This window comes from Hylaeus volcanicus, chromosome 6 (assembly GCF_026283585.1).
Source record: "Hylaeus volcanicus isolate JK05 chromosome 6, UHH_iyHylVolc1.0_haploid, whole genome shotgun sequence".
Taxonomy (NCBI): domain Eukaryota; kingdom Metazoa; phylum Arthropoda; class Insecta; order Hymenoptera; family Colletidae; genus Hylaeus; species Hylaeus volcanicus.
In genome coordinates, this window is record NC_071981.1 from 8,784,394 (window position 1) to 8,811,280 (window position 26,887).

At 38.0% G+C, this 26,887-nt stretch overlaps 6 protein-coding genes and 1 long non-coding RNA gene across 13 annotated transcripts in view; 3 read left to right on the forward strand and 4 right to left on the reverse strand.

The window, feature by feature from the left end:
• LOC128878104 (uncharacterized) overlaps window positions 1-1,590 on the reverse strand; it is a 5,274-nt gene extending 3,684 nt beyond the window's left edge. The window contains exons 1-2 of one of the 2 annotated variants that reach the window (XM_054125995.1): window positions 1,251-1,590; window positions 768-1,171 (exon numbers count right to left, since the gene is read on the reverse strand). In XM_054125995.1, the coding sequence (XP_053981970.1) occupies window positions 768-1,171; window positions 1,251-1,431 (585 nt within the window). In that variant the 5' untranslated portion in view covers window positions 1,432-1,590. Of the gene's footprint in view, window positions 1-767 lie in introns of both variants that reach the window. The other variant, XM_054125993.1, reaches the window with a different exon arrangement.
• Window positions 1,591-4,465: 2,875 nt separating this feature from the next.
• On the forward strand, window positions 4,466-8,769 carry LOC128879022 (cullin-2). 3 transcript variants are annotated; one of them, XM_054127799.1, is made up of 8 exons: window positions 4,466-4,847; window positions 5,470-5,662; window positions 5,746-6,244; window positions 6,326-6,505; window positions 6,585-6,803; window positions 6,887-7,057; window positions 7,614-8,558; window positions 8,629-8,769. In XM_054127799.1, the coding sequence occupies exons 2-8, from the start codon at window positions 5,544-5,546 to the stop codon at window positions 8,758-8,760; spliced, it is 2,265 nt and encodes a 754-aa protein (XP_053983774.1). In that variant the 5' UTR covers window positions 4,466-4,847; window positions 5,470-5,543; the 3' UTR covers window positions 8,761-8,769. The 3 variants fall into 3 exon arrangements, with proteins under 3 accessions (XP_053983774.1, XP_053983775.1, XP_053983776.1); XM_054127800.1 differs by lacking the exon at window positions 4,466-4,847 and adding an exon at window positions 4,868-5,078; XM_054127801.1 differs by lacking the exon at window positions 4,466-4,847 and adding an exon at window positions 5,131-5,335.
• A 743-nt stretch (window positions 8,770-9,512) lies between these two features.
• Window positions 9,513-10,744, reverse strand: LOC128879026 (homeobox protein ARX-like). The gene is made up of 3 exons (XM_054127807.1): window positions 10,512-10,744; window positions 9,928-10,130; window positions 9,513-9,854 (listed from the first exon to the last, which is right to left on the reverse strand). The coding sequence occupies exons 1-3, from the start codon at window positions 10,723-10,725 to the stop codon at window positions 9,519-9,521; spliced, it is 753 nt and encodes a 250-aa protein (XP_053983782.1). The 5' UTR covers window positions 10,726-10,744; the 3' UTR covers window positions 9,513-9,518.
• On the forward strand, window positions 9,648-11,332 carry LOC128879029 (uncharacterized). The gene is made up of 3 exons (XR_008457549.1): window positions 9,648-9,788; window positions 9,865-10,744; window positions 10,834-11,332. It is a non-coding gene; the product is annotated as an uncharacterized LOC128879029 (long non-coding RNA).
• LOC128879028 (retinal rod rhodopsin-sensitive cGMP 3',5'-cyclic phosphodiesterase subunit delta) lies at window positions 11,233-14,837 on the reverse strand. Of its 2 annotated transcripts, none has more exons than XM_054127812.1 (4): window positions 12,294-14,837; window positions 12,080-12,142; window positions 11,751-12,008; window positions 11,233-11,663 (listed from the first exon to the last, which is right to left on the reverse strand). In XM_054127812.1, exons 1-4 carry the CDS (start codon window positions 12,332-12,334, stop codon window positions 11,582-11,584), a joined length of 444 nt encoding a protein of 147 aa, XP_053983787.1. In that variant the 5' UTR covers window positions 12,335-14,837; the 3' UTR covers window positions 11,233-11,581. The 2 variants fall into 2 exon arrangements, with proteins under 2 accessions (XP_053983787.1, XP_053983786.1); XM_054127811.1 differs by lacking the exon at window positions 12,294-14,837 and adding an exon at window positions 12,223-12,282.
• Window positions 14,838-18,720: 3,883 nt separating this feature from the next.
• On the forward strand, window positions 18,721-20,448 carry LOC128879027 (proteasome subunit beta type-3). Of its 2 annotated transcripts, none has more exons than XM_054127808.1 (3): window positions 18,721-18,881; window positions 19,637-20,202; window positions 20,275-20,448. In XM_054127808.1, the coding sequence occupies exons 1-3, from the start codon at window positions 18,879-18,881 to the stop codon at window positions 20,321-20,323; spliced, it is 618 nt and encodes a 205-aa protein (XP_053983783.1). In that variant the 5' UTR covers window positions 18,721-18,878; the 3' UTR covers window positions 20,324-20,448. The 2 variants fall into 2 exon arrangements, with proteins under 2 accessions (XP_053983783.1, XP_053983785.1); XM_054127810.1 differs by lacking the exon at window positions 18,721-18,881 and adding an exon at window positions 19,108-19,543.
• Window positions 20,449-21,237: 789 nt separating this feature from the next.
• LOC128879023 (facilitated trehalose transporter Tret1-like) overlaps window positions 21,238-26,887 on the reverse strand; it is a 44,680-nt gene continuing 39,030 nt past the window's right edge. For both annotated transcript variants that reach the window (XM_054127802.1, XM_054127803.1), the window contains exons 2-3: window positions 23,303-23,616; window positions 21,238-23,222 (exon numbers count right to left, since the gene is read on the reverse strand). In XM_054127802.1, coding sequence (XP_053983777.1) covers window positions 21,931-23,222; window positions 23,303-23,616 — 1,606 coding nt within the window. In that variant the 3' untranslated portion in view covers window positions 21,238-21,930. The remainder of the gene's footprint in view (window positions 23,223-23,302; window positions 23,617-26,887) is intronic.

Below are 26,887 nucleotides of genomic sequence, written 5' to 3' on the forward strand. Positions count from 1 at the left end.
ACAGTTATCGCGTTCAAACGTCGATAATCCACACACAGCCGATAATCGCCAGTCTTCTTTTTCACCAATGTAATTGGACTCGCATATGGCGACACGGACTCCCGGACGATATCGTTGTCCATCAACTCTTTGACCATCTTTCGCGCAATTTCGCGTTCGACCTCCTCCATGCGGTACGGATTGTAACAAACCGGAGCATCGGTTGTACAACGAATCTCCATTTCTATGGTGTTGGTTTTACCAAGCGTTCGCATTGACGTTGTGACTCGATCCGCGTACTGCCTAATTAATTCCTCGCATGATCGCTTTTCATTCTCGCCAATGTCTCCGAAAACGAGTTGATGCGTTCCGTCGGCTTCTGTCGTATAGACATCCACGATATCGCGCTAGATGCTCTCGATTCGCGGCAGTTCTCGTATCGCGACGCCGTCTCTATTCTTAATTAATACAACGTGCGGTTGATCCAAGAAATCTCGTCCGACTATCACCTCATATTGCATCTCTTGCGAGTCTACAACAATGGCTCGTACTGTCGCTGAGGCTTCCATTATTTTAACGACAATACTAGCGAATGAATCGCTAACAGCCCCCATTCCGGAGAAACCTCGCAATTCCAATTCGCTGTCTCTAACAATTTTAACATTCAACCGAATTGCCACCGGACGTTGAATCAACGTGGACGAACTTCCTGTGTCCACAAGACACGTGATCTTACGACCGTTAATCGTGGCCGGTAATAAATACATATTGCTTGTATACAAACTCACCTGAGTCGCATTCACGCGTTTGAGTCGGGAACAAAATCGATCCAGGTGTCCCTTTTTGTCGCAGGATTTACAGATGACCGCTGTTTTAGGGCACTTTACCGAAATGTGGCCAACCGTCCCGCAATTAAAGCAGACAATTGACGGCCGTTGGGTGGCCTCCGCCGGCGTGGATGACGTCAGCTTCGCCGTCGACGTAGAAGCCGTCGGCTCGGTCTTGTTAATAGGCCCACGCTGATATGCCGCCGGCCGTGGAATAATTTTCGGCGCTGTCGCTCGCGGCATCGACCCCATCTCGTTCATAGCTGCATACAGCTCGTCGATGTCGTTGTATTTTTTCGACCGAATAGTCCGGGCAATATTTTCGTCTGCTATCCTGCCAATAACCGCATCCTCCAGGCAGCTGTCTGGAATTCTCAGTTTCAATGCTCGCAACTTTGATAGTTTTTCGAAGCAGTAATCGCCCAATCGTTGTCCGGGGCTCACCGTGTATGTTGCGGCTTCCAGCAGCAACCGAGCAAACGGCAACGGTTTCTTGAACCGTCGTTTCAGCACCGATTTCAGCGATCCCCAGGTATGGTCGTTGGCCATTTCTTCGTCGTACACACGACGTGCATGACCCTTCAGATTCCGCGCGACGACCAGTAAGATATTGTCGTCTGTCCATCGGTATCGGTGCGCAAGTCGGTCCACTTGTCGCACCCACTGCTCGACATCTGCGTTGTCTCGCGATGGATCGAATTTTGGAATCACAAATTCATCGTTTACGGGCCGATACGTCACGTTTCTTAGCTCTTGCTTGAGCCGCCTGACCGTGTTCCGCAAATTCTCCGAGTCGGAACCGCTCGACGAATGTCGCTGACGGCGAGTGCGATCTCGTGAACAGTTTCGCGAGCGATTCCATTCCGCGAGCCATCTCGCGAATGGTTTCGCGAACGGTTCCGGGAGCAATTTTGCGAGCAATCCCGCGAGCGGCTCCGCGCTCGATCGCGCGAGTAATCCCGAGAGCGGTATTGCGCTCGATCGCACGAGTGATCTCGAGAGCGGCCTTGCGAGCGATCTCGCGAACGGTCTCGCGAATCACCTCGCATTTTTCCACTTCCGCGTACGCGGTCCTTCGATTGCTCACGTTCGCGTGAACGTCCCCGTGAGCAATCACGCGAGCGTTGTCGCCTTCCTTTGGGTCGGCCCATTGTTCGCTATTACGCTCGACACAACCACAAAAGGGAACACAATACTGAGACAACCTCGCTGCTGACACTGACGTGTTCAGGTAGCACTTGCACTCGCACAATCGCGTAAAAACGTCCAAATTTGCGCGTGACACTCGCGATGAGTTAATTCGCAAGTTAACTCACAACGTGCGTGGTTTATCCCACTTCTGACTTGTAAGACGATTAAATAAACGCAAGAATAGAACTCCGAATATTCTTTAACAAATGATATTTTATTTCGTGGAGCTCTGTATACGACGATAGCTGGCCAAGAAGTGACTTTCCCGGCCTGGGAAAGTCTCTGCGTAGCCCCGTCAATGAAGGCTCTTGAAGGGCCTTCGACGTTATTTATGACGGGGCCTGGCGTCGCAGCATCACGCCCTGTCGTCCATGCGCCAATGTTTAGACGAGCTGTCTCGAATTTCCTAACAAATAATAACTTCAATGTTGAATATCTCGTAAACTATAAATCATCTGCCCCCAAAACTGAATATCATTCGCTTCAGTTTTCCACTGTGCAAAGGCTCATCAAAAAATTAGCGTCATATCTGGGCCCGTTCCCTTGTCAGTCTCTCTTTCTTCTTCATCAAACTGTCTCTTTCTACTTCGTCGACGCCTTCAAACTTTGGACGGATTCGAAGCTGATCGAAACATTTGGTTACACATACAATGTATGTAGGTATAATAACCAGCCGAGGTGTCGATTCTAAGTTACGTGCGGCTCCAGCCGTGCGCGAACATAGAAAGAGACAGAGAGAGGAGAGAGAGAGAGAGAGAGAGAGAGAGAGAGAGAGAGAGAGATCCAAGGCACGAAGCTAGGAACCAAAACATATCGGTGGGCGCGAGACAATACTAATGTAACAATAAAACTTTTTTATTTATTAATTTTTTTAAATCTAACTTTTTCCAATGTATTTGTAAGATTTTTTTGATTACAATGAGATCAAACACGATATACATACAGCGAAATAGGAAAGTATTCGGCTATTTGTTTGTATTTTATATTTCATATTACCTCTTATATCAAAATTTTTTTTTTTTATAAATTATACAAGATGTTCGGCAACCGAACAAAGTATAAAATAAGAATAAAAAAAATACACAGCAGCTTGGGATCGAACTAGCGATATCTTATGTTCGATACTACGATCAGTGATACCAGCCAGGCCAAGTTTTTTCGCCCATGTACTGCCAGAATGACCGTCAACAGTGTCGTATTCAGGGTAACAGGTGTAGGATGCTATGGCTATTGTGGCTATGAGCGCAAAATCATGAATATATTTGTCCTTATTATTTATATATTGTCTATAATTATTGTCTTTATATATTGTCCTACATTTGTCCATAAATCATAAATATATTTGTAAAATTATGCAGGGGTAATTAAGATACACCTTTTTAGTCGTGCGTATACTTCATTGATGCTATGTTCGCTGCGCGTGTGCGAAAAAAACCCGGCCCGACTACGATACCTGCGAACCAAGTCGAAAAGCGTGTTTAGATGGTCGACACGGTAACAGAAAGGAAGACGACGACAGCGCTGCAGTGGAAAGCACGATATTGAGGCAGCCATGTTGACATATGAATCGTCCCAATCGTAGCGAAACCACCAATGTAATTTTATGAGGCGAGGAAGCAACCTTTTTGGCTGATTTTTTTTTCAAACTGTTCCTTGTAAAATGCTGTTGCGGGGGACAGTTACAGATTTTTGGAAAAACACCCACAAAAAATTTCTTGTCTTTGAACGTATTTTTAGCACGTTTCAAAAGCGAATTGCAAAATGTGTAACTGTCCCCCGCAACGGTATTTTATAAGAAACAGTTTAAAAAAAAATCAGCTGGAAAGGTCGCTTCCTCGCCTCATAAAATTACAATAACTATTTGGAAAATTGCAAACGTTTGACATCATTCTGTCTTTGTCTCTCCTCCGATTGATGTATCTCCCTCTCTGTCACAGCATCATTAGAAAGACAAGGATCTATCTATCCTTGTCCCAGAGCTTTCTACTTTCTCCGCAATTATCGCTGAAGTCAACTCGGAATTTTGCTGGGTCTCCTGCGCACCCTTAACGAAGCCTCGGACAACATTTTCGCTAAGGAAAAAGTTATTTCAAATCACCTCCCGAATCACTCCTTCCAATAACATGTAAAAGGTGTTACAACATTTTTAGGACACCCTATATATATTTATTTTTTATTTGAATATCACTTCGATACATAACATACGTGAGATATGCGCGGGAACATTAATATCATTTTCAATCAATTATCTCGATTAAACTTCACTTCTTGATCAAGTTTGTGGACTTGGTAACAGTTTACCGAACTCGTCAAGCGAATATGTTTAATAAAACGAAAGAAAACGACACTTTTAAATAAAATGCATCGAGTCGTTTGAGTTTTGAATTCACATAAGAGTAACATTGAATATCCTCGTTTTATAGAGTAGGATCTCTAAATAATCGGTCTATCTATCATCCCCTCCAAGAACCTAAGAAAGTCAAGAGCAAAGGGGGAAAAACATGGCTCTGCGATGTTATTGAAAAATTCGATGTAGTTCGTTCCGTCATATTTTATTTATTAACATTTATAGGAGACATTAAGAGTTTGTATCGTTCATGGGTGCATCGTCTTTTTTAAGTGAGACAAACAGTTTTTGAAAGTGAAAGAAAAGTGACGAGATAGGATTAAAAAAAGAAATGTGTTCGATCGAGACGAGTCATTGTAAATGTCATGTATTTTGCAACAGGGAATGATTCGAACGAAACGTCTAAGTTAAGCGTGCCGAAGGAATTCGTCTTAACGCAGATTAAAATCGATCGACAATCGTGTCTCTGAGAATATACAGACCACTCTTTCTCCAATTTTTTGGTTAGTGGTTCCGATCATGACCATCTGGATTGTACATAGCAGTCAGCTGTAGATCGTAACACGCGTTTATGCGTGGGATTTATAAGTCGTTCAATGATCAAGTCGAAACGTTTCGTTTAAATATTTAATTATATTAAATATGATGATAACTCAAAATCTCGTTAAAAAATGATTGTTTGCGGTTCACGGTCAATGACGATTCATGAACGATTTTCATCGTTCGATTAAAACGTAGTGCTATTTCGAGTGCTGATCAGTTTGATTTACTTGCGCTACGAAAATATTCCAAGAATTAATCTCCTATAGTTGTGCACGAATAAGGTGTTTAAATCGAACGAAATCCGCGATGGCCATGAAACGAAAATGCGCTTGTTATGTATTTTACTTTATGTTATTTTTAAACCACTGATGTACAAAACGCTTGAACAAAGCTTGATAAATTCAGTTTTTATCTATAGTTGAAAGATTATTCTTGGAATATATTTCAGGTGCTTGGTCTTTAATGCTTAATTATATGATTTTTAACCTATCTTTGATAGTTTTATCAATAATTTGTTTATTTACTTTGGATATTATGAACGAATTACGATTTAACATTGTTTATTAATATAATTTTTTGTAGGGTTACAAGTTTAGTATTTGTAATATAGAATTTATATACTTAATTCCTTGGTGCTTTTTTGACTGTATAAAAGGATGTCACTGAAACCTAAACGAGTTAATTTTAAACAAACATGGAATGTATTAGAAGAGACTGTAAAGTGTATAATAACATTGTCAAACGTTCCACGTGCAACATGGAATGATAGATTTAGGTAACGGTACTTAGGATTGCAACACAAAATTTAAAATATTGGTCAAGTTTTTATTTAAGTGTATCATTTATGTTTTGTTTTAGCGATGTCTATTCTTTATGCGTGGCATATCCAGAACCACTTGCCGATGAATTGTACAATGAAACAAAAAAGTTTCTGGACAATCATGTCTTCCAATTGTTGACGACAGTTTGCGCTCAAGGTGAATCTGGTTTGCTACAGGCATATCATCGTGCCTGGTGTGAATATTCACAAGGCATTAACTACTTGCATCGCTTGTACTTATACCTAAATCAACAACACATTAAAAAACAAAAGCTTTCCGAAGCGGATCTTATTTATGGCATGTCTTCCGTTATGACTGCTGATTACCAAGAACAAATGGAGATAGGCGAACTTGGCTTAGATATTTGGAAGAAAAGAATGATTATACCATTAAAGAAACAGTTAGTTTCACAACTATTAGACTGTATTCGTGCAGATAGACTTGGTATAGCTCAGCTAGCAAGTACAGAAGTTATTTGGGGTATTATAGAAAGTTTTGTTCGAGTTGAAGAATATAAGTTAGTGGGACAACTGGATGTAATTATTCATGTTTCATTTCTGTTTGTTCAATGTACTTCTGTGTCGCAAAACTATCTTATATAATTTATTCTGTTCTAGATGTATCAAACAATATTTGAAACACCATTTCTCGTAGCTAGCGGAGAATTTTATATGAAATATGCATTTAAATTACGCCAGCTATCAGACATAACACTTTATATGGAAAAAGTTACTTCACAACTCGGCCAGGAAAAGCTACGTGCTATTAAGTTCCTTCACTCAAGCTCTGTGCCTAAAGTATGCTCTTTTTCTTATGTGTTACATGAGAAGTCAATTAATTTAAAGTAGTTGGTTGTTCGACAGTAATATTTTGCAGGTGGAACAATGCTGTGAAGAAAAGATGATAGCCACATATGTGACCTGGCTTCACACGGAAGCAGAAAATATGATAGAAAATGAATGTAGAAGGGACTTATCCCTCCTGTATCCATTATTAAGGCCATTACCTGCTGGCTTGACTCCTCTTGTACGAAAAATTACCGAACACATCACTCAACAAGGTTTAAAGGCAATTGGAAGTTTGCAAGGAGAAAATGTAAGGAAAGAGGCAGTGACGAATATACATTTATCATTTATAAAAATGGTACAATATTACCACTCTATAATTGTATATAATAGGTACACACACAATTTGTGGAAAGCATACTGAATGTACATCAAAAATACTCGGAATTGATCAAAGACGTGTTCAAAGCTGATTTAGCCTTTGTAGCTGCTCTTGATAAAGCTTGCTCAGCTGTTGTGAATCATAGATCTGTTCCACGCCAACCAGCAAGAGCACCTGAACTAGTGAGTAACTTTTTAGTTGCTGATTATTGCTAGCAATGGGACTGATATCGTATCAATTCTCTGAATACCAAATAGCAGTATCCCTATATCGAGTCGTTTTGATACCTACATGAAAGTATCATTTCATATCGTTTATATACAGCACATACTTGATATTGTTGTTGAGTTTTTTTAGAATGAATACCTAGCGGTACCAATACTATCACAACTGTATCAAAAATGAGACTTTTGATAGACACAAAATAATCAGTTACAAATAGATACAACTTCAAAATAATGTATTTAAATTTTATACTAATTAGACTTTATTTCTTATTTTTGATACATTGCAATAGTACAAAACATTATTTACTCCAAAAAACACAATATCACAAACTGATACTAAGTATCTAAATTTCGTTACGTGTCGGTAGGTATTTTCAAGGATGGATTTTTGTATCGAATTCCTCGAATATCGCCGATATGTATCGTATCAGTCCCATTACTAGTTATTACTACTAAGTAATTTGTACAATAATTAATCAAATTTTTGTTTCATATAACATTTTCAATTTAGCTAGCTAAGTATTGCGATTCCTTGCTGAGAAAATCAGCTAAGGCTGCATCAGAAGTGGAAGTCGAAGAGAAACTGGGTCGTTGCATCATCGTGTTCAAATATGTCGACGACAAAGATGTCTTTCAAAAATTCTACGCACGTATGCTAGCAAAACGATTAATACATCAACAGTCGCAATCGATGGACGCCGAGGAATCCATGATCGATCGTTTAAAACAAGCCTGTGGTTACGAATTCACGAACAAGCTTCACAGGATGTTTACCGACATGTCAGTTTCAGCGGACCTGAATGCCAAATTCGCAGCCAGTTTACGAGAAGGAGACAGGGAGAATCAATTAGGCATAGGTTTTGTAGTGTACGTGTTACAGGCAGGCGCGTGGCCGTTAGCTTTACCACCATCCCCAGGACCGTTTCATATCCCTCAGCAATTAGAAAAGTCTATACAAGCATTCGAAACTTTTTATCACGCACAATTTAGTGGACGGAAACTTACTTGGTTACATCATCTTTGTCAAGGCGAACTAAAGTTTAATTACTTAAAGAAACCTTATTTGGTCATTGTACAAACATACCAAATGGCGTTGCTGCTTCTTTTCGAGCATTGCAATTCGATACACTGCCGAGAAGCTGCTGCATCGTTACGTTTGTCACATGATCAACTGGTTAAACACGCCGCTAGTTTGGTCGATTGTAAAATTTTAAAAAAGTCGACGACCGGGGAATTAGAGGAAGACACAGTTTTGACGCTCAATTTTGATTACTCCAATAAGAGAACGAAATTCCGCGTAACGGGTGCGTTGCAACGGGATATACCCCACGAAAGTCACGATACTGAGGCTACCCATCGCAGCGTCGATGAAGACAGAAAAATGTACCTGCAAGCTGCTATAGTCCGTATTATGAAGAGTCGTCAGGTTTTGAAACACAATCAACTTATACAAGAGGTGAGATTTTATTTTGATTTAGTTTTCATGACAGTCGATCCGACTCATACAATTAATGTCATTCTTCCAGGTACTAAGTCAATCTAAGGTTACATTTGCACCTTCGATTGGCATGATCAAAAAATGTATCGAAGCCCTTATAGATAAGCAGTATATCGAACGTACGCCAAATAATGCAGATGAGTATTCGTACGTTGCATAATTTTACCATCTATACCATCTGTCACCATCATTAATTTATTTAATTTGGGATGCTCTTTGATCGTTCATAATACAAGAACATTTAAGAACATTTCTATAAAATAGTTGTTGTAGGCTTTTCTCTGCTCGATTATCTCGATAAAAGAACTTGTCAATGATACTTCTGAATCTCTCTCTCTCTCTCTCTCTCTCTCTCTCTCTCTCTCTCTCTCTCTCGATTCTTTGCTCCCTCGCTCTTGCGTTTGAAAGATCAGAGGAAGCATCCCAAATTGCTTACTTGCTCCTAAATCGATCAATGAATAATTTAGTTAATTCAATGATTTGTAATATATGCACACCGAATAAAGCTAACGTTACTATTTTATGTTTGGGAAAAATCTCTTTCATCGGTTTTCTAAGGGTACAAATTTAATTTTGATTTGTAACATACAATTAACATTGCTTATTTGGGATTCATTGTACCCACAAAAAGAATAAATCTAGATGTATATTCTTACAAAATCTACATAACAATATTTGAAGTATTCTGGATTTTAATGTTTGTCCCGTTCTCGCTGATAAATTTTTGGTCCCATATTTTTAAATTACTTACAATATACCAGCAAAAACTGGTAATAAGATTGCACAATATATGATAAAACTCAAATGACGTTTGCAGTAGTCACTTGCAATAGACATTTTGTGTTTTAAAAATGTATAATATGATAAAAGGAATATTGTTGGCGCGCTACACTACGGTATAGACTTAGAACTGTATCATTAGGAACGTGAAGTTTTTAGTTGCAACAGCTCTGGATCCAACAAAGGATTATCATCTGTCTCCAATTCCAATGGTTTGTTCATACTATTGACCACGAGAGGCGACGCAGTGGCTGTATTACTGTATGGTGAAAAACCAGCCCATTCCATGCCAAGATATATAGGTGGCGGACTACCCAATGGTGGTTCTAACAGTAAATGATCCGATTGCTGTTGTTGTTGTTGTTGCTGAACTTCCTGGCAGTCGGAAGGTGGCAAATGCGACGTCAAGTGAGTGGTTACTTTACACTGTTTTTCCTGTTTTCTCCATTTTGCTCTTCTGTTTTGAAACCATACCTGGAAACAGTGAACATTGAAATCTGTGATCCCCGATGATTGCATCTCGAGTATTGGACAGTACATCTATTACCTGCACTCTGGCCTCTGTCAATTGGATACGAAGTGCAAGTTCTTCTCGAAAGAATACATCAGGATAATGTGTTTTCTGAAAGGCTCTTTCCAACTCCTCCAACTGGAAATTGGTGAATGTGGTGCGGTATCTACGCTGCTTTCGTTTACCAACTCCGGACGGTTGTCGGTCCTCGCTTCCCGGACTTGATGAGAAATCGTAAGCTATAACAATCCACAGGCGCTATCAGTGCGGTGACTTAAACGCGTGACTCGCTAGGTGCGTAATCGACCATACAATGTCGTTGTAAAATTGAACAAATGCGTGCTACGGGCCAAAACAGAAGCGAAACACTTTTGGTAAAGTCAGGAACTGTATCGGAGACTCACTCACTGTACGCTGCACTTAATGGCGTTGAAATTCACATGCCGTAAAATGGTTCATAACTGTTAAACTGATTACCACTAACTCTATTTAAAACAAGGGCTGCCGATTCGCTTAATGCATTTAGCAATAATTTAATTGAGGACTGCTCCAACTTACGAGCCGACAGGTAGAAAGTGGCAGTTAATTAAATCAGGTCTGGGGTGGCAGGGTGCACTTACAGAATTTTGTAGGAAAGCAAACCGAGGAAGATTGCGCGCCTATCAGACTAGCCAGAGCAGTCGACTGTAGATCTCCTCCGGGGTTGATCTCGTCTGGTGCTCCAGCAGAAGCAACGATCGCCCCAGCTGATACCAATGGATCACGCGGTGCACCCACCAAAAACAGTTGCCTGCTACTTTCGTTCGCACCATCGTCTTCTTCTTTCATATCCATCGCGATCCACTTAGTCCCGGTAATCGTCGCTTAATTAATTAAATATAATAAACTAAGCGAACGGCAGGCCGATGAAGGATAGGCTAATGGTAATTGAATCACTAGCAGAAGTTCGTGTGGGTACCACAGCAGCTCCGCAACTCCGCTATTTCTTTTCTCTTTTCTTCCTTTTTTTCCTTACACCTGTGCGATGTAGACAGGGTAGGGGATAGAGTATATTCAACATGAACACCTTCAAGAGGGGTAGTGAAGCCTCAAAAATGTATTGCTTGTACACCACGAATCAATAGCACGGGTGTGTACAGTGGGAAAAAAGGTAGATCTAGTTCTTCACATGCTCGTTTGCGTTTTACGAACAATTTAGATTTACGATTTTTCATATTTTAGAACATGGAAACTCGAAATGTATTTCACTGAATTAGTCGTTCGGCATGACGTTTTAAATGTTCGATAACGATTTTTATGAAAAAGGGATTAGCCTTAAATGCATAATTTAAAACACAAGTCTTTTATATTTACTTCTTTATTAAATCGGTGTATTATATGTATAAAATTTACTACATCCATCCATACTTAATAAATGAAGACACATTGTGCCTTAAAAGTGCACGTTTCACAGTTCAAGCATTATCACGATAAGTCTTTATTAGTTTTACTTTAAACGGAATAGTGCTGTGCTTCCAGGCTTAGGAAAAAATACACTTAACACATGCATATCACAGTAGGTGCACAAAAAGTAAAATTTTTAATATACACTTTGTTTAAAGTTATAGTCATCTTTAATATTCCATTCCAAGTACGTGTTGAAACATATTAGTTGGACCCATGTTGTAATATTAGGACAGAATGGAAGCGTTCAGATGTAAAATAGACGAACTCTGCTGGTAGAGACTAATAGATCATCGTCAAAAAATTTCGTCTCTATCACGACATTACCGCTGGATATAAATAAATAAGAAATAATTATAAATGAATATTTTTAAAGATTAAACATAAAATTTCATGATGACAAAGTACATACTTACTTCAATACATCGGCAGGCATCATTTGGCTTTCCGGTGCTGCTTGAATTGCACTTTGCCATGTATTTGTACTATTAGGTATTACAAAGCCAAACTCAAAAAACCATTCCTCCAGACAGCGTCCTTTAAATAACACCTTTTGCTCTAACCTAAATCTTTCCATTGGTTCTGCTGAACTGAAATTAATTTCCCGCGATATTGCTCGACATTTTAAAATCTTTTTAGGAACTCTTGCTTCGTGTTCAACTTCCGGCACAGACCTTTAAACAATTCGTTTTATCATATATATTGTACATTGTATTTTGATAGCACAAGTTTATTTCATACTTACAAATCTTCGTTTCCTTGCCATAATATTTTACCGTTATCAGCATCTCGTAAATTCATCCAATTCCTGTAATAAATGGCAGTCAAGGAACCTAATTCTACAAAGTTTAAGACTGAAATAAGGTAAGTTTGACAACTTATCCTAACCTACAAATTGTGAAGCTTATTTGCGATTTATTTGACAGAAACATCAATGTCTACACGTTAAAAAAGGATACACTTGAAAACCCTTTAAAATATCTTCACCCCGAGAAGGCATGATTAATTTTAAACGATGTTAACGTTTAAACGATAAAACGATTATTATTATTGCCGCCGAATACAAACATACAATCAATGAACCCACTATCGATTGCTAAGAGAGTAGACACCGACAACACGTGATCTCTCCGATTTGGCCGGTCGGTATTACAGCAGATTTTTCTGCATGAAAATGGTAATACCCATTGGTGGCGCTTTCTGCTGCTTCTAAACAAAGCGAGATACATAAAACTTCAAAAAAGTAAAAAAATTACACCACGTACATGAAAAAGTGGAGGACTTCAGGAGTAATCATAGAAAAATAGAAGATCCTCCTAAAAAAATTCAAGAAAGTAGAAAAAGATGTGAAATCGAAATGAGCAGCCAGTATAAGAAGGTCCTTTCCAGTAAAGTGCAAGGTGACACTGTGTAACATAATATCAAATTCGTTGGTTTCCAACTACGCGCAGCTAAAATGCTGTGTTCAACAGTGCAAACGTTCAGACCCTAATGACAACTCATGACTGACTGCCCCGCATTTTGACGGTGAAATGAAGAAGCTAAATAGTGTATCAACCACAAACTGAGACTGTTTAGACATTTGCCTAGATGTCCGTGGCCTGGAAGTCAAATGCTTGGTGTGGCCAGGCAAAGCATTCTCAGATCATCAATACTCATATTTTCTCTCTCGCAGAGTTTCACATAATTTGTCAATTAAAACTTTGACAATATGAGTACATTTTCATTTTATTGTGTTTTAAAATATTTTTAAGGACATTCATTGACGCAGATACCCCTCCTCTTACAGGCTTTCAGATGATTTGTCAGTTTAAAACACTAACAATATGAGTACATTTTCATTATTTTACATTTTAAAATAATGCTTATTCATCAAAACCTTCACTCAGTTTGTGGTTGATACACTATTTAGCTTCTTCATTTCACCGCCAAAGTGTGAAGCAGTCAGTTTACATGAGTGGTCATTAGGGTCTGAACGTTTGCACTGTTGAACACAGCTTTTTAGCTGTGCACAGTTGGAAACCATCGAATTTGATATTATGTTACACAGTGTCACCTAGCACTTTACTGGAAAGGACCTTCATGTACTGGCTGCTCATTTCGATTTCACATCTTTTTCTACTTTCTTGAATTTTTTTAGGGTGATCTATTCTTCTATGATTACTCTTGAAGTCCTCCACTTTTTCATGTACTTGGTGTAATTTTTTTACTTTTTTGAAGTTTTTTATGGGGATCTCACTTCTTTTTACAAAGATAATTTGTATAGTGAATGACTTCAAATAATAGAAAATGGGAGATCAGTTTGAACTCTTTAAGGTTTTAAAAGTACGCGGAACGCATTGCAGGAAGTCTCATTGCAAGAAATTTATTAAAGAAAAAATGTAATCACTTTATCAGTAACATTTAAATGCAACATGACTTTCTGTCATGTGACGTGGGTACTTTTGAGAAATTAAAGGACTAAGTCTGAGCTCTCTTTTTCTATATTATTGTAATACAATAAATTATCTATTTCGAATAGTGGATCTCTCTTCATTTTCTCGTTTTCTCATTATTTAAATTTGTTACAAGACTCTTTGCCATGCGTTCTGTGAACGTATGAAGTGTATTCTAATACAATAAATTATGCGTTAGAAATAGTTGATCTCTGTATTCATTTCTCATGTCTTCTTTAATAAATTTCTTGCAATGAGACTACCTGCAATGGGTTCCATGTACTTTTGAAACCTTAAAGGATTCAAACTGATCACCTATTTGCTATATTACTGTAATCACTTTATCAGTAACATTTAAATTTTTGGGAACAAGACTTTCTGTCATGTATTGTGCGTACTTTTGAGGATTTAAAGAACTAAATCTGACCTCTCTTTTTCTATATTATTGTAATACAATAAATTGTGCGTTACCAATAGTGCATCTCTGTTCATTTTCTCAATATTTAAATTTCTTGCAACAAAACTTTCTGCCATGCATTGTGTGTACTTTTGAAAATTCTAAGGAGTGAAACTGATTGCAATACGATAAATTGTGCGTTACAAATAGTGGATTTCTTTTTTCATTTTTCGATTTATCTTTAACATTCGAATTTCTTGCCACAAGACTTTCTGCCACGCTGTCTGCGTTACTTCTGAACTTTATTCTAATACAATAAATTATGCGTTATAAATAGTTGATTTCTTTTTTTCATTTCTCGCTTCATCTTTAACATTTAAATTTCTTGCAGTGAGACATCCTGCCATGCATTCTGTATACTTTTGGAAACTTAAAGGACTGAAGCTGGTCTCTTTCCTATATCTGACTTTAGACACATTATGTATATTGTAGACTCTATGCTTACGATAATAAAAGACAAATGTATTTTTATTTCAAGCTCTACATTAATTTGCAAGTAAAATAAGGTTTGTATGTGTTATTTACAAATAAAATTAATGTCATATGAATAACGCACAACTTATTATATTACAATACCAGATTCAGACTCTTAAGTTTTCAAAAGCACACATAACGCATGGCAGAAAGTCTTGTTGTAATTGTCACGTCCCGGATTTCAGATTTGAAAATCTGTCGCCCAGTTCGATCAAATGATGCTTGCTTTTGCCCCACGTCTCTCTTAAACGACTCGCGTCTGGACGGGATCCTAATTCTGATTGAGTCTGCTCTCGCGATTACTATTTATTAGTAATTTTAAATCTTCGGACTTACTACTTGTTAAGGTCGAGCACCTTTTGGATGTAACGTTCCCACCGCGGGTCGTTGGGTGGGATGGTCCACACAGGCTCGCATGTTCGGGGTATGGTTACCGGGACGAGTCTCCAAGGTAAAGGTACTGGAGCCGATGCTGGTGCTGATACGGACACCGACGCTGATGCTGACGCTGACGCTGGTGCAGATGCGGACGCTGATGCTGATGCTTGTACGCATTCGTTTTTTATGATTCGCGGCTTCACGAAACACCCGAGCGGAAACCTTTCAGATTGCACTGGGAGCTCGTAATCGTGCAACTGTCGCCGAATTTGTTCGCGTCTACCGCCACGATACTTTCGCGAAGTTTTAATGTCTTTCATCTACTGAGAGGGAGAAAATGGAATTTATATAAATTCTAATCGTCCATGAATCTCATGTCCCGCCAATCATTAGCAAGTTCATGCAACCCTTTACGACTTCTGGTTTTGCGTCTATTCCTTTCAAAGCCGGCTTTGACGCCTCGACTCTGATCGGAATATCCGCTCTGCCTTGGATCGGAAAGGAGCCGCGTTAATCAAATCCATGTCTACCGTTCGGGGAAACCGGCTTCGACGCCTCGATCGACCCTTACAGCAAGCACGAAAATGACTTTGGACCTGAGTAAGATGACGGAAAAGAAACCCACAGCCGAGCAATGTTTCTATCTTTAGGATTTGTAAATGACCGCCTTCAACCCCTCGATCATGAATCGAAAAGATAGATGATTTAACTATAATTTGTTCCTTTTTTCTCTTTGCGAACGCGTCAAATGATTTTAGGAAAATAATTAGAGTTAGGTATTTATTAAATTACGTTACTGTTTATTATTAAGAACCGCGCACGGTCTTTTATTATGGCAAATACAATTAATTACAAATTTCTGAATAAAAGTTCGCAATACCTTAAATTTGCAAAAACTCGACAACTAACTCTTTAACAATTGACAACTATGATATTCCGACGATTCCGAACTATGACTTTGATTCCTTGGCGATTCCGAACAATAACTGAGATACTTCGGTTCTTAATGATTTCGGACAACTAGTAGAATACTTCGATTCTTAATGATTTCGGACAACTAGCCCGAGCTCCTGAATTGCGGGCGTACTTATACCCCTAATTCGGGACCTTTGGTCTGAAGGTAGGAGGAAAAAATCATACCACGTGATTATTAAAAATTCCATGGGTGGTGGTTGATTTCTTCCCATGGCGTTAGTAATAACATCTTGCCCGAAATCATTCCTAGATGTTTAGTCTACGCCTTATCGGTTTTTGGTAACTGACACCAACGATAGCCACTGCCGACGGTTCCTTTGCTGACGCTACGCTTAAATTCGGCGAAAAGGTGCAGGGTCTTATTAGATCTGGCCACCCACCGGTGGGTGGTAACGAGTACCGAGAATCGTACGGCAACCGAATCCGCGTTTTACGATAGTGAATAAGACGCGGCCGTACCGTGGTCGTATCAGGAGTACATGATGTGGCAAGAAGTAGATCGCTCGCCCGCGCCTGTAGCTGTTATCGCATAGGTTCTCTCTTACTTACTAAACGCTTCCCAATCTAAGGTGCAGGGTGACGTTCGAATATACAAATACTATATAACTTGCCTTCGGTTTGTTATGAAGGAGAAAAAAAAATATATCCACGGTTTGGACAGTCGATATGCGAACGTCACATAACAAACTTAAATGTTAAAAATGAAGTATGAAATAAAAAAAGAGGTCTACAATATTTCTAACCCACAATTTCTTATATTATAATACCAGTTTCAGTCTTTTATGTTTCCAAAGTACACATAACGCATCGCAAAATGTCTTGTTGGTAGAAATTGAAATGTTAAACATGAAATGAGAAATAAAGAAAGAAATCTACTATGTGTAATGCACAATGTATTGTATTAGAATAAAATTCAGAAGTATGCATTTGCCTAGATGTCCGTGGCCTGGAAGTCAAATGCTTAGCGTAGTCAGGTAAGGTCAAGGTTTTGATCAATAAGAACTATTTTAAAATGTAAAATAATGAAAATGTACTCATATTGCTAGTGTTTTAAACTGACAAATCATCTGAAAGCCTGTAAGAGGAGGGGTATCTGCGTCAATGAATGTCCTTAAAAATATTTTAAAACACAATAAAATGAAAATGTACTCATATTGTCAAAGTTTTAATTGACAAATTATGTGAAACTCTGCGAGAGAGAAAGTATGGATATTGATGATCTGAGAATGCTTTGCCTGGCCACACCAAGCATTTGACTTCCAGGCCACGGACATCAAGGCAAATGTCTAAACAGTCTCAGTTTGTGGTTGATACACTATTTAGTTTCTTCATTTCACCGTCAAAATGCGGAGCAGTCAGTTTACATGAGTTGTCATTAGGGTTTGAACGTTTGCACTGTTGAACACAGCATTTTAGCTGCACATTTAGAGATACATATATTCGCTCTTAACGAGCGAAAGTGAGATACATAACTGTGGGAATTAATTTAACTTCCACTGTTTAACGTATTATCAATTTATTTATATTTATGTACATGTGAATATAATTTCAATTTTAATTTTAATAAACAATCTTATGTTGCAAAGGATGTCATTTGAATTTAAAACTTTTGTTAAAACAAAAACGCATCTAGCATGAATACAGGGTGTCCCAAAAATGTTGTAACACCTTGAAAGGGGTGATTCGGGAGCTTCGACCATATATGTATACATTGACTGCTCAAGCCTACTCTTTATACACTGAGCAGAGCGTAACCAACATCTCCATACCAAAAGTGAGACTTGACGCTAATGCGCATGCGTCGAATTCGAGAACTATAGCAAAAATTATATTTCGATGACAGGCTGACTGCAGCTTCGACCAATGGTCGAAGAGTAGTTCCTTTGAGTATATAGACATATACTCAATATACATTTCTACATACTCAAAGAGTAGTTCGCCAAACCGTCCAAAATTTCAATTCGCACCTTTCCCCACTGCTATCGCCCATTGACTATAGCGCTTGCGCACAACTGCTTACTCGTAACTTTGGCATGGGAGATGTTAGTTACGGACTACACTATAGCTTGAGCAGTCCATGTATGTATGGTCGAAGTTCGGGAGGTGATTTGAAACAACTTTTTCCTTAGGGAAAATGTTGTCCGCGGCTTCGTTGAGGAGATATTAACGGAAAACACTGACCAATCAGAGCGCGCGTATACCGTTGGAGCGGCCATGGTAGCGACGGCTACGTGCTAAGCGGCCGCTCCAACGGTATACGCGCGCTCTGATTGTTCAGTGTTTTCCGTTAATATCTCCTCAACGAAGCCGCGGACAACATTTTCCCTAAGGAAAAAGTTGTTTCAAATCATGTCCTGAACCACCCATTTCAAGGTGTTACAACATTTTTGGGACACCCTGTATTTTGGCATTAGAGATTAGGGATGATGTGAAAAATCACTAACAGTGATTACATACCACTACATACTTATGTAGAATATATTTAAAATATACAGGTCAGAGGGTTTTTCATTACGGTGCATTTAGATTTAGGCTGAAGATTCTAACAACGCGTGCAAGGAACGGTTATGTTCTTCACCAATCAGAAGCGATCACGAAAAATCACGAATCATTGTGGAAAATCACCGTGATTGGCAACCATGTGATTCACAAGTAGCAGTTCTAGCCATCTCTAATTTTCACCACGATAAAGGTTACTGAATCGACCACCTGAACTTCTATGTATTTCATGTTCAGTGATTGTAAACGCGTTCTTAGGTGAATTTAAAACCATTTAAAACTGTGCTAGAGTTCGATATTAGTAAATTTCATAAAATCTTTAAGAAATGGTAATTATTCCTACACTACATAGTAGTAGTTTAGTTCACTTCCTAGACATTTACTAATTTGTATTAAACTTAGATTACTTTAAAAAAATTATAAAAGCAATATAGGAGGTTATGTTACTGTCAAATATACCGATGACATTGCACGTTTTGTAAACTGTGTTCACTATTTATATAAAGATTTTGAATTAATTTAAGTGCATTCCGAAATAAAATATGTTTATTATTGATTTCACATATTGTTACTGAGTGAGCAATCCTGATTTAACGCTGTTAACCCTTTAAACGCTGTGGACGTATATATGTGTCCATCGAAATCTAACAATGTGATTATAGATGTATATATGCGTTTGTAAACTTTTTCGATCTTCTGTGTGGTTGAAACACAATTATCGATATATAAGATAAGTACACGTGTGTCGTTTAGCACCAGAAGGAAATTGAACGAGGAACAACTAACAAGAAAAAATGCATTGCTTGTATGAAACATACTTCACATTTAAACGCATTTAAATAAAATAATTAATGCTTCAGAATAATTTTCTTATATTATTTAATTTGGCATAAAAGAAGTATAATTATAACTTAGTTAAGCCATGTATATTCAATCTACGAAGTTTACAGATGTAAAAAACAATTCCATTTCTAATAATTGTAATTATTAAGTATGTACCATCTACATGGGTTGCTTTAACCAAGTGTATTTAGCACTTAAAGAGTTGAGAAATAAATATGAAAAATTTTTTTTTATATTTCAGAGTATTTTAGCTTACAATGGAGGAGCCGTTATTGCTATGAAAGGCAAAAATTGTGTGGCAATAGCAGCCGATCGCAGATTTGGTATACAGACGCAGACAATATCATGTGATTATCAAAAAATCTTTGAAATGGGATCACATTTGTATCTCAGTCTTCCTGGGCTTGCTACAGACACCCAAACTGTAATGGAAAGGTTACGATTCCGATTGAATCTTTATGAACTGAAAGAAAACAGAAAAATTCATCCTAAGACGTTTGCATCAATGGTTTCAAATTTATTATACGAAAGGAGATTTGGACCCTATTTTGTGGAACCCATTGTTGCCGGCTTAGATCCTGTTACTTATGAACCATTTATTTGTAACATGGATTTAATAGGATGCATAAGTCTACCAGGAGACTTTGTAGTTGGTGGAACATGTAGCGAACAGCTTTATGGAATGTGCGAATCGCTGTATGAACCAGATTTGGAACCAGATGATCTCTTTGAGACAATTAGTCAGGCTTTAATAAATGCATGCGACAGAGATGCAATATCTGGTTGGGGAGCTATTGTTCACATAATGTAAGTTGGTTTATTGTTTGTATTTCACTTCATTTCTTGACTACTAAACTAATGATTCATTTTTAATTATAGAGAAAAAGATAAAGTGACAACAAGAACTGTCAAAACGCGAATGGATTAAACTGCACTTAAAATATGTGTTTACATTATGTCTAAATTTACAATTTGGAAGCACTTATTAAAGGGATGTATAATGTGTTTGAATAAATTAATTTTCAATAAATAGAGTGTAAAATCTCACAATAACGCTTATTATTTTAATTATTTGTGTGTTCAACTCAAATTATTTTTAGTCTATCTTTGTATAGACTACTTCATCTACCATATAGAATACTTTGTTGGTAATATAATGCACATTGTTGTCCAGTTCGTAATTTAGAACACTGTTGATAAAGCCTATGGTCAATTAGGTTTTTGATTCAGACTATGCAAATTTTGATACTTTCAATTAGCCAAGTGTGAAGACCTTGATAGGAAAGTAGGAGACAACAGTAAAATATTGCTGGTAATGTAGAACAATCTACTAAATCTGTACTAAGTCTGTAATAAACTAAGGTTTTGACTAGGTGTTTGACAGAGGTATCATATATCTAAATATATATATATATATTTTTTTTTTTTTGAAGACACATGAATGAAATAAATGTACTTATACTTTTGTTAACTAGACTCAACGCTTTAACACAATGTGTACCTTAATTATTTTATCCTTCTTCATGAACTCTTTACAACAAATTAGTAAAACAACAATGGTGCTAGTGTTTGACAATTTGAAAAGAAGAGTTCAAAAGTGTTTCAACGTTGGAGACATACTTTCGACACTTGTGTTAAAGAGCAGTTACCAGACCAGAATTACCCAGCTGATGAAAAGGTATGTAATAGCGCACGCCATTCCTGCGATCCGTACTGTGTAAAAGTTGACTTTTGTACATTCATCCTACACATATGCATTACTTGTATTTCGACTAGTTTTTTGACTTACTAAAATAGATCTTGCGTACAGGGAAGGTAACCAATATTAAACAACACAATTAATGTATTAAAAATTTTTCATTTAAACTTATAAAACACTTTACGTTGCGGAAATTCGTGTACATTATCATACGATGTTTTTACAAATATTACTTATATACTTATTTATTAATTATGCCTTGTCTTTTGATCACATATGTACAAGTGTTATAATACTATGATTCAATAAATAGCACCTTTCGTTTTCTTGTGCGTAGACTGAGAAATAACTAAGGCACAATTGTCTGATATGCAATTCCAGAAAACTAGTATATTTATTTACGAGTATATTTGATACTTTTAAATGGCTTGCAATGTTGTATTTATAAAAATATGCCACTTCTCTTCTTAGAGAGACATACGCGATTTAAATTACATAGTCTTTAGTCAATAAATACGTATAATTGTAAACTAAATATATTCTATCTAGAAATGAAAAAAAGTCTGGAGTATCGATGATGATGTCTTAATATTGTGCAATTGACTTTAATTGATTACTTAAGTCTCTTGGTCCTATTATCAGCTCTATTGCCTTATTACAAGACGAAATTAGAATACCGTTTTCTAAAAGATGGATACTGTTATCTGTTATCTACAGATCATTTTAATAATTAATAATAAAATATGCTAATCAAAGTTTTCATTTCTACACAATGGAAGACAGATTATGCAATCTATTTGTATTTACGTTAAAAAGTTATTGTATAGCGAATTGTATTAGGGTAGTACCTGACCCTTTTTCACTTCTAACACCTTTGGTTTATTAATACCTATACTACCAGTTCTTAAGGTACTATTTCTTCCAGAAAAGTAATCCTCTATTTCTTGAAGTGTTTTACCTTTAGTTTCAGGAAGACACATGTAAAAGTATATCGTACCGAAGAAAGATATACAGCCGTAAAGAATAAAAGTACCATGCTGAGTAAGTGTAGTAGATAAGAAAGGATACGTTTTAACTACTGTAAAAATAAAAGAATGGGCCGTCATCGTAGTCAATCCGCCAATAATACCGCGTACTTGTACTGGATACACTTCGCCTATCATTATCCAAGGTATAACAAGAAAACCAATGGTGCACGTTATAGTGTATGTAAAAATACACAGGATAGGGAACCAAGTGGCAATAATTGGAAGATTGTTTACCGTCCAGCTATTTTTCAACCACATGTATCCTCCTAACCCTAACATGGAAAGTCCACAACCAACAGAAGAGACCATCGTGAGAGATCTTCTTCCATACCTTTTACATAAAATACAAGCTGCGATGGTTGATGCTAATCTTACTACTCCGAGAATCACTGCAGCTAAATAGTTATTTATCGTTGATCCTGAATCTTTAAAGATTTCAACAGCATAAAAAGTTATAACATTTGTACCTGACCATTGGTATATTAAGAAGTATAATGACAATACCATAAATGGTTTAAGAGCATTAGGTTTTAAAAGGGCACTGACTATTTCGCGGAATCCTGTTAGATGCTTGATGTTGTTCTTATTAGAGAAATCAATAAGTGTCTCCATTTCCTGATTAATATTGTATGTACTACCGCGAAATTGTTGTAATGCTTTCCGCGCTTTTTCTGGTCTGCTACGAGATAGGAGATACGATGGTGTCTCAGGGAAGAAGAACATTAACAATAACGCAGCGAGAGGTATAATTCCACTAATGGCTGCGCAGGTATTCCAGGTAAGTACGCTTCCTAATGCATACTCAATCAGAACTCCAGTACTAACACCAATGCTCGCAAAAGCAGTCAACATTCCTCTAAGATGCGGTTGAGTTACTTCTCCTGTGTAGACACGTGCTGGAGCACCTACCATTCCTGACCCGAGTCCCACAAAGAATCTTCCAGCATATATCGTGCGAATATCCGTTGCAAATGCAATCAAGATCCATCCAAGCAATGCTGGAATCTCCGTGATAATGAGAGACCTTTTTCTTCCAAGAACATCCATCATGTATCCAGATAATAGACATCCTATAGGTGTACCGATAGAGGACATGCTAGCTATATATAACAAACAATTTTGATATTATTATAAATGCGTGAAACTTTATGACGTTTCTAGATAAAGAATGATTCAATACCAATCCATGATTCCTCCGGAGATCCTTCAGCAATAGGAATGGTACTATTTGGTTCTTGAAGTTGTGGAAGAGCAATAGCGGAGAAACCAAAGGCCATGCCTGTGTTAATAGTTCCAAGCTGTGCCACTAATGCAGCTAGAACTTGCTTGACAACACTTCCGTTAATGTTCTGACCACTTTCTGGGTCATTGTGCACTGTATTTGATGCTAAATCTGGCTTTGTGTCTTCCAATTGGAGAGGCGGTTGAGTTTTTGAAAGAACTGTTGAATTCGCCAAAGATAATTTTTCTGAGTTTTGAATATCGTCATTTTTCCTGTAACAAATAAATGAAATCTGAAATTACTTTCTTTCTTTTTCAAATACATTTTATTTGAGCAAGAAACTAAAAATACTCAATATGTCCTAGTATTTTCCGAAACATTCTCTTTTAAATAAAATTATTGGATACTTCTGTCATAATTATGTTTATTAAGATAAAGTAGTTCATAAAAAATTTTTTGTTTTAGCGAATTAAATGTACTAAAAAAAAGAAGATACATAAAACTAAATTTTCCTGTACACATTATGAAACGAGACACATAAATGTATTTTACGCTCGTTAGTTTATCTACTAATTAAAAGATAATAATTATTTGTACGTAACACAGCTAAAGAGGCACATGCCATTTAAGACTGAACGTTATTTACTTTCAAACAGCTTTTCTTGGACACAAAAAATATTCACTTATAAAATGTGTTTACCATATTATCTGTTTATACTGATGTGCAGTCGATATCAAGTACAGGTAGCCCTCCTATAACACGGTTTCGCTATAACACGATTTATAAATTGCGAAAACCCTTCTAAAATCCGTTCTCGGTTGATTATACGGTAATTATAGAGAACAGGTACATCCTCTTCGATTTCGATGATTTTTAAATATGTTGTAGAAATCAACATTGTGAATAACTTTTTCCTATACATATAATTGTCGCTCGGCCTTAGTTTCCGAGATATTTGCAAAATATCATTGCTACTACTACAATAAATATTGCGTATAGCTACGTGTCTGTGGCAGTGTGTGTAAGCGTTCAGTCGTCGATTGTTTAGGCTCGGAATACACGTACGCGTCTGTGAGTCTGTATGCGTTAGCTATCATTCGCTGGTTGGCTCGTGTTTCAATCTGTTCCGAATTCATTTATACATATAAAGTAGCGCATGATCTGTATTCGTACAGTAAAAAAATGGGGGTCCAGGGCCTTGCCCCCGGTCGGGGGTTTAGGGGCGAAGCCCCCACCAACGAGTACTGCAGCGCACCACTCAGGTGTGTACAGTCGCTTGCTGGTCGGTTGGCGCGCGATCTCCAAACTAGAGGGGTACTGAGGGGACAGAGGGTCGCTCGGTCCTCTAGAGAAAGGGACGTTCGGTTCGCCTAAACTTCCCCCTTTTTTTCGAGCAGTCACACTGCAAGGGCGTTTTCTGATACCTGAATAGTGACGTGCTCCGTCGTTTGTGCGGGCGTCCGGTGTTCGAGGGTTAACCTTACGCCAATGATTACTATTGCCCTCTCACTCTATCTTGTTCATGGTCTTCGTCTCGCGGTACCGTTTGCCTAGGCCGATACCGAAAATGCGTATTTTGACCTGGTCAATACCGAAGATGCGTGCGGATAGGGGTGTCGACCTTCCGCGCGCCAACTCAGCAGCAAGAGACTATACACAGTTAGCCTGAGGGGCTTATAGTTTAGCGGGGGGTCGAGGGGGCACAGCCCCCTGCGTGGCAAGGGGGCTGGAGGGCACAGCCCCCAAGCATGCGTATAATGGAGATATATAAGCTTTTCAATTTTTGTAAAAGGATTTTGCGCGAAAATTATACGCCTCGAAATTACGGGAACTCACAAACGCGTACGTATATTCCGAGCCTAAACAATCGACGACAGAACGCTTACACACACTGCCACAGACGCGTAGCTATACGCAATATTCATTGTAGTAGTAGCAATGATATTTTGCAAATATCTTGGAAACTAAGGCCGAGCGACAGTTATATGTATAGGAAAAAGTTATTCACAATGTTGATTTCTACAACATATTTAAATATTATCGAAATCGGAGAGGATGTACCTGTTCTCTATAATTACCGATTATACATACTAAGCAATGACGACAGAGAAATTTATTAAATTAAGATTGCGTTAAATTAAAATAATATTTTTTGTTTATTTTGTGTTGTATATATGTTTATATTTTCTATAAAAATTAAGTTGTGTATGCAGAATTAAAAGAAAAAATTATTTTGAACCCTCTTTTTTGTACTGGCTCTGGGTCTCATACAATACGGTTTCACACAACACGGAATTTTCTACGAACCTATCTATCATGTTATAGGAGGGTTATCTGTATCTACATTGTGAGTTTCAAAAGAGTACGAAAACTTAGCTCCAATTTCACGCTACTAAAATAAAGTTTGACCTAAATTCGGAATACTTATATATATTTAGAACTAATTTATGAATTATTCTTACAATCAATATCAAACATTTTGCCACAATAATTCATAGCTTTGTTATTACAACTTAGTACCCGTCTCACATACTATTGAAAATTTGAAGACATCAGGAAGTATAACCTTTCGTTACGTAATTAACTTCAATAGAGTTTATTTTATACGTAGCATAAACAAAAAGGGAAAACGGAAGCAATAAATCCTTAGACAACAAATTACTGATTAGAAGAATTTCTAGGACTCATATACATATATAATAACTATACTATATACATAGGTAATATTGCACTGTGTGTTTATTGTTTCTTAATTATTCGTGCATAACAGTTGTCAGTGACCATCCAGAAAGTATCACAGGTAGAATGCAAAAAACGTTAGACTTGGTACAGAGGTGATATCAACATCAGGAGTTAAAGGCTAATCCCACCAAGGCTGGAAAACTCTGGAAGACTGGGCAAGATGACGGCGGTGTTTCCCATGGATGGGGAGAGAATGGAAGTTATCTTGGGAAGGATAAAAACGTGTAAACCCTGGCCTACAGATTCTTTATGGAGGCTGCGGCATAAGAGGATATAAGGGGATCCTATAAGATCCTCAAGGAGGAGGGGCTTGCTCTCCACTATGGCTTTGGTAGGGGTCATTTTTATGACACTCGCGCTCGAGCCATGGAGGGGGGCGGAAACCCCCTCACGAAGACAAGGGCGCGACGGAGTGAGGACCAGGGAACCGATGGAGACCGATCCGGCCTCTCCAGGACGCGAGCCCTCAGTCCCGAGTCCAGGCGTCAAGGCGCCCGGCTGCACGGTGGTCCCTTCCAGTCAGTGATGAACATTCGTGGAATTTTTCCTTTGAGGAATTCCTTTCTGCGCATGCGTAAGCTAACGTCACAGCTGCATGTCATCTCCATGGGGATCCAAAACAATTACCGGGAAACGGGACTCCACGGCAAACACCCAAAAACGGGAAACCAATGGAGTCCCGCCGAGGCAGAGGATTACAGAGGGGAGCGAGGCTGGGGCTCCCTTCTCCCCTTTCACACCATCCAACAACAAAAAAGGGAAGAAGTAACAGTAAAAGCAAGGGAAGTAATAATGGAGTG

What these genes read in the sequence shown, in the direction of transcription:
- LOC128879027 (XM_054127808.1), top strand. An exon ending in GGAGCTATTGTTCACATAAT is followed by an intron (nt 20,203 to 20,274) that starts GTAAGTTGGTTT and finishes TTTTAATTATAG; the next exon opens with AGAAAAAGATAAAGTGACAA.
- LOC128879028 (XM_054127811.1), bottom strand. Translation starts at nt 12,266, where the DNA reads ATGTTTCTGTCAAATAAATCGCAAATAAGCTTCACAATTTGTAG. An exon ending in TGGCAAGGAAACGAAGATTT is followed by an intron (nt 12,009 to 12,079) that starts GTAAGTATGAAA and finishes AATTGTTTAAAG; the next exon opens with GTCTGTGCCGGAAGTTGAAC. An exon ending in ATGCCTGCCGATGTATTGAA is followed by an intron (nt 11,664 to 11,750) that starts GTAAGTATGTAC and finishes ATTTATATCCAG; the next exon opens with CGGTAATGTCGTGATAGAGA.
- LOC128879022 (XM_054127799.1), top strand. Translation starts at nt 5,544, where the DNA reads ATGTCACTGAAACCTAAACGAGTTAATTTTAAACAAACATGGAATGTA. An exon ending in ACTCAAGCTCTGTGCCTAAA is followed by an intron (nt 6,506 to 6,584) that starts GTATGCTCTTTT and finishes AATATTTTGCAG; the next exon opens with GTGGAACAATGCTGTGAAGA. An exon ending in CAGCAAGAGCACCTGAACTA is followed by an intron (nt 7,058 to 7,613) that starts GTGAGTAACTTT and finishes TTTTCAATTTAG; the next exon opens with CTAGCTAAGTATTGCGATTC.
- LOC128879026 (XM_054127807.1), bottom strand. Translation starts at nt 10,725, where the DNA reads ATGGATATGAAAGAAGAAGACGATGGTGCGAACGAAAGTAGCAGGCAA. An exon ending in TTGCTTTCCTACAAAATTCT is followed by an intron (nt 10,131 to 10,511) that starts GTAAGTGCACCC and finishes GGATTGTTATAG; the next exon opens with CTTACGATTTCTCATCAAGT. An exon ending in TGACAGAGGCCAGAGTGCAG is followed by an intron (nt 9,855 to 9,927) that starts GTAATAGATGTA and finishes CACTGTTTCCAG; the next exon opens with GTATGGTTTCAAAACAGAAG.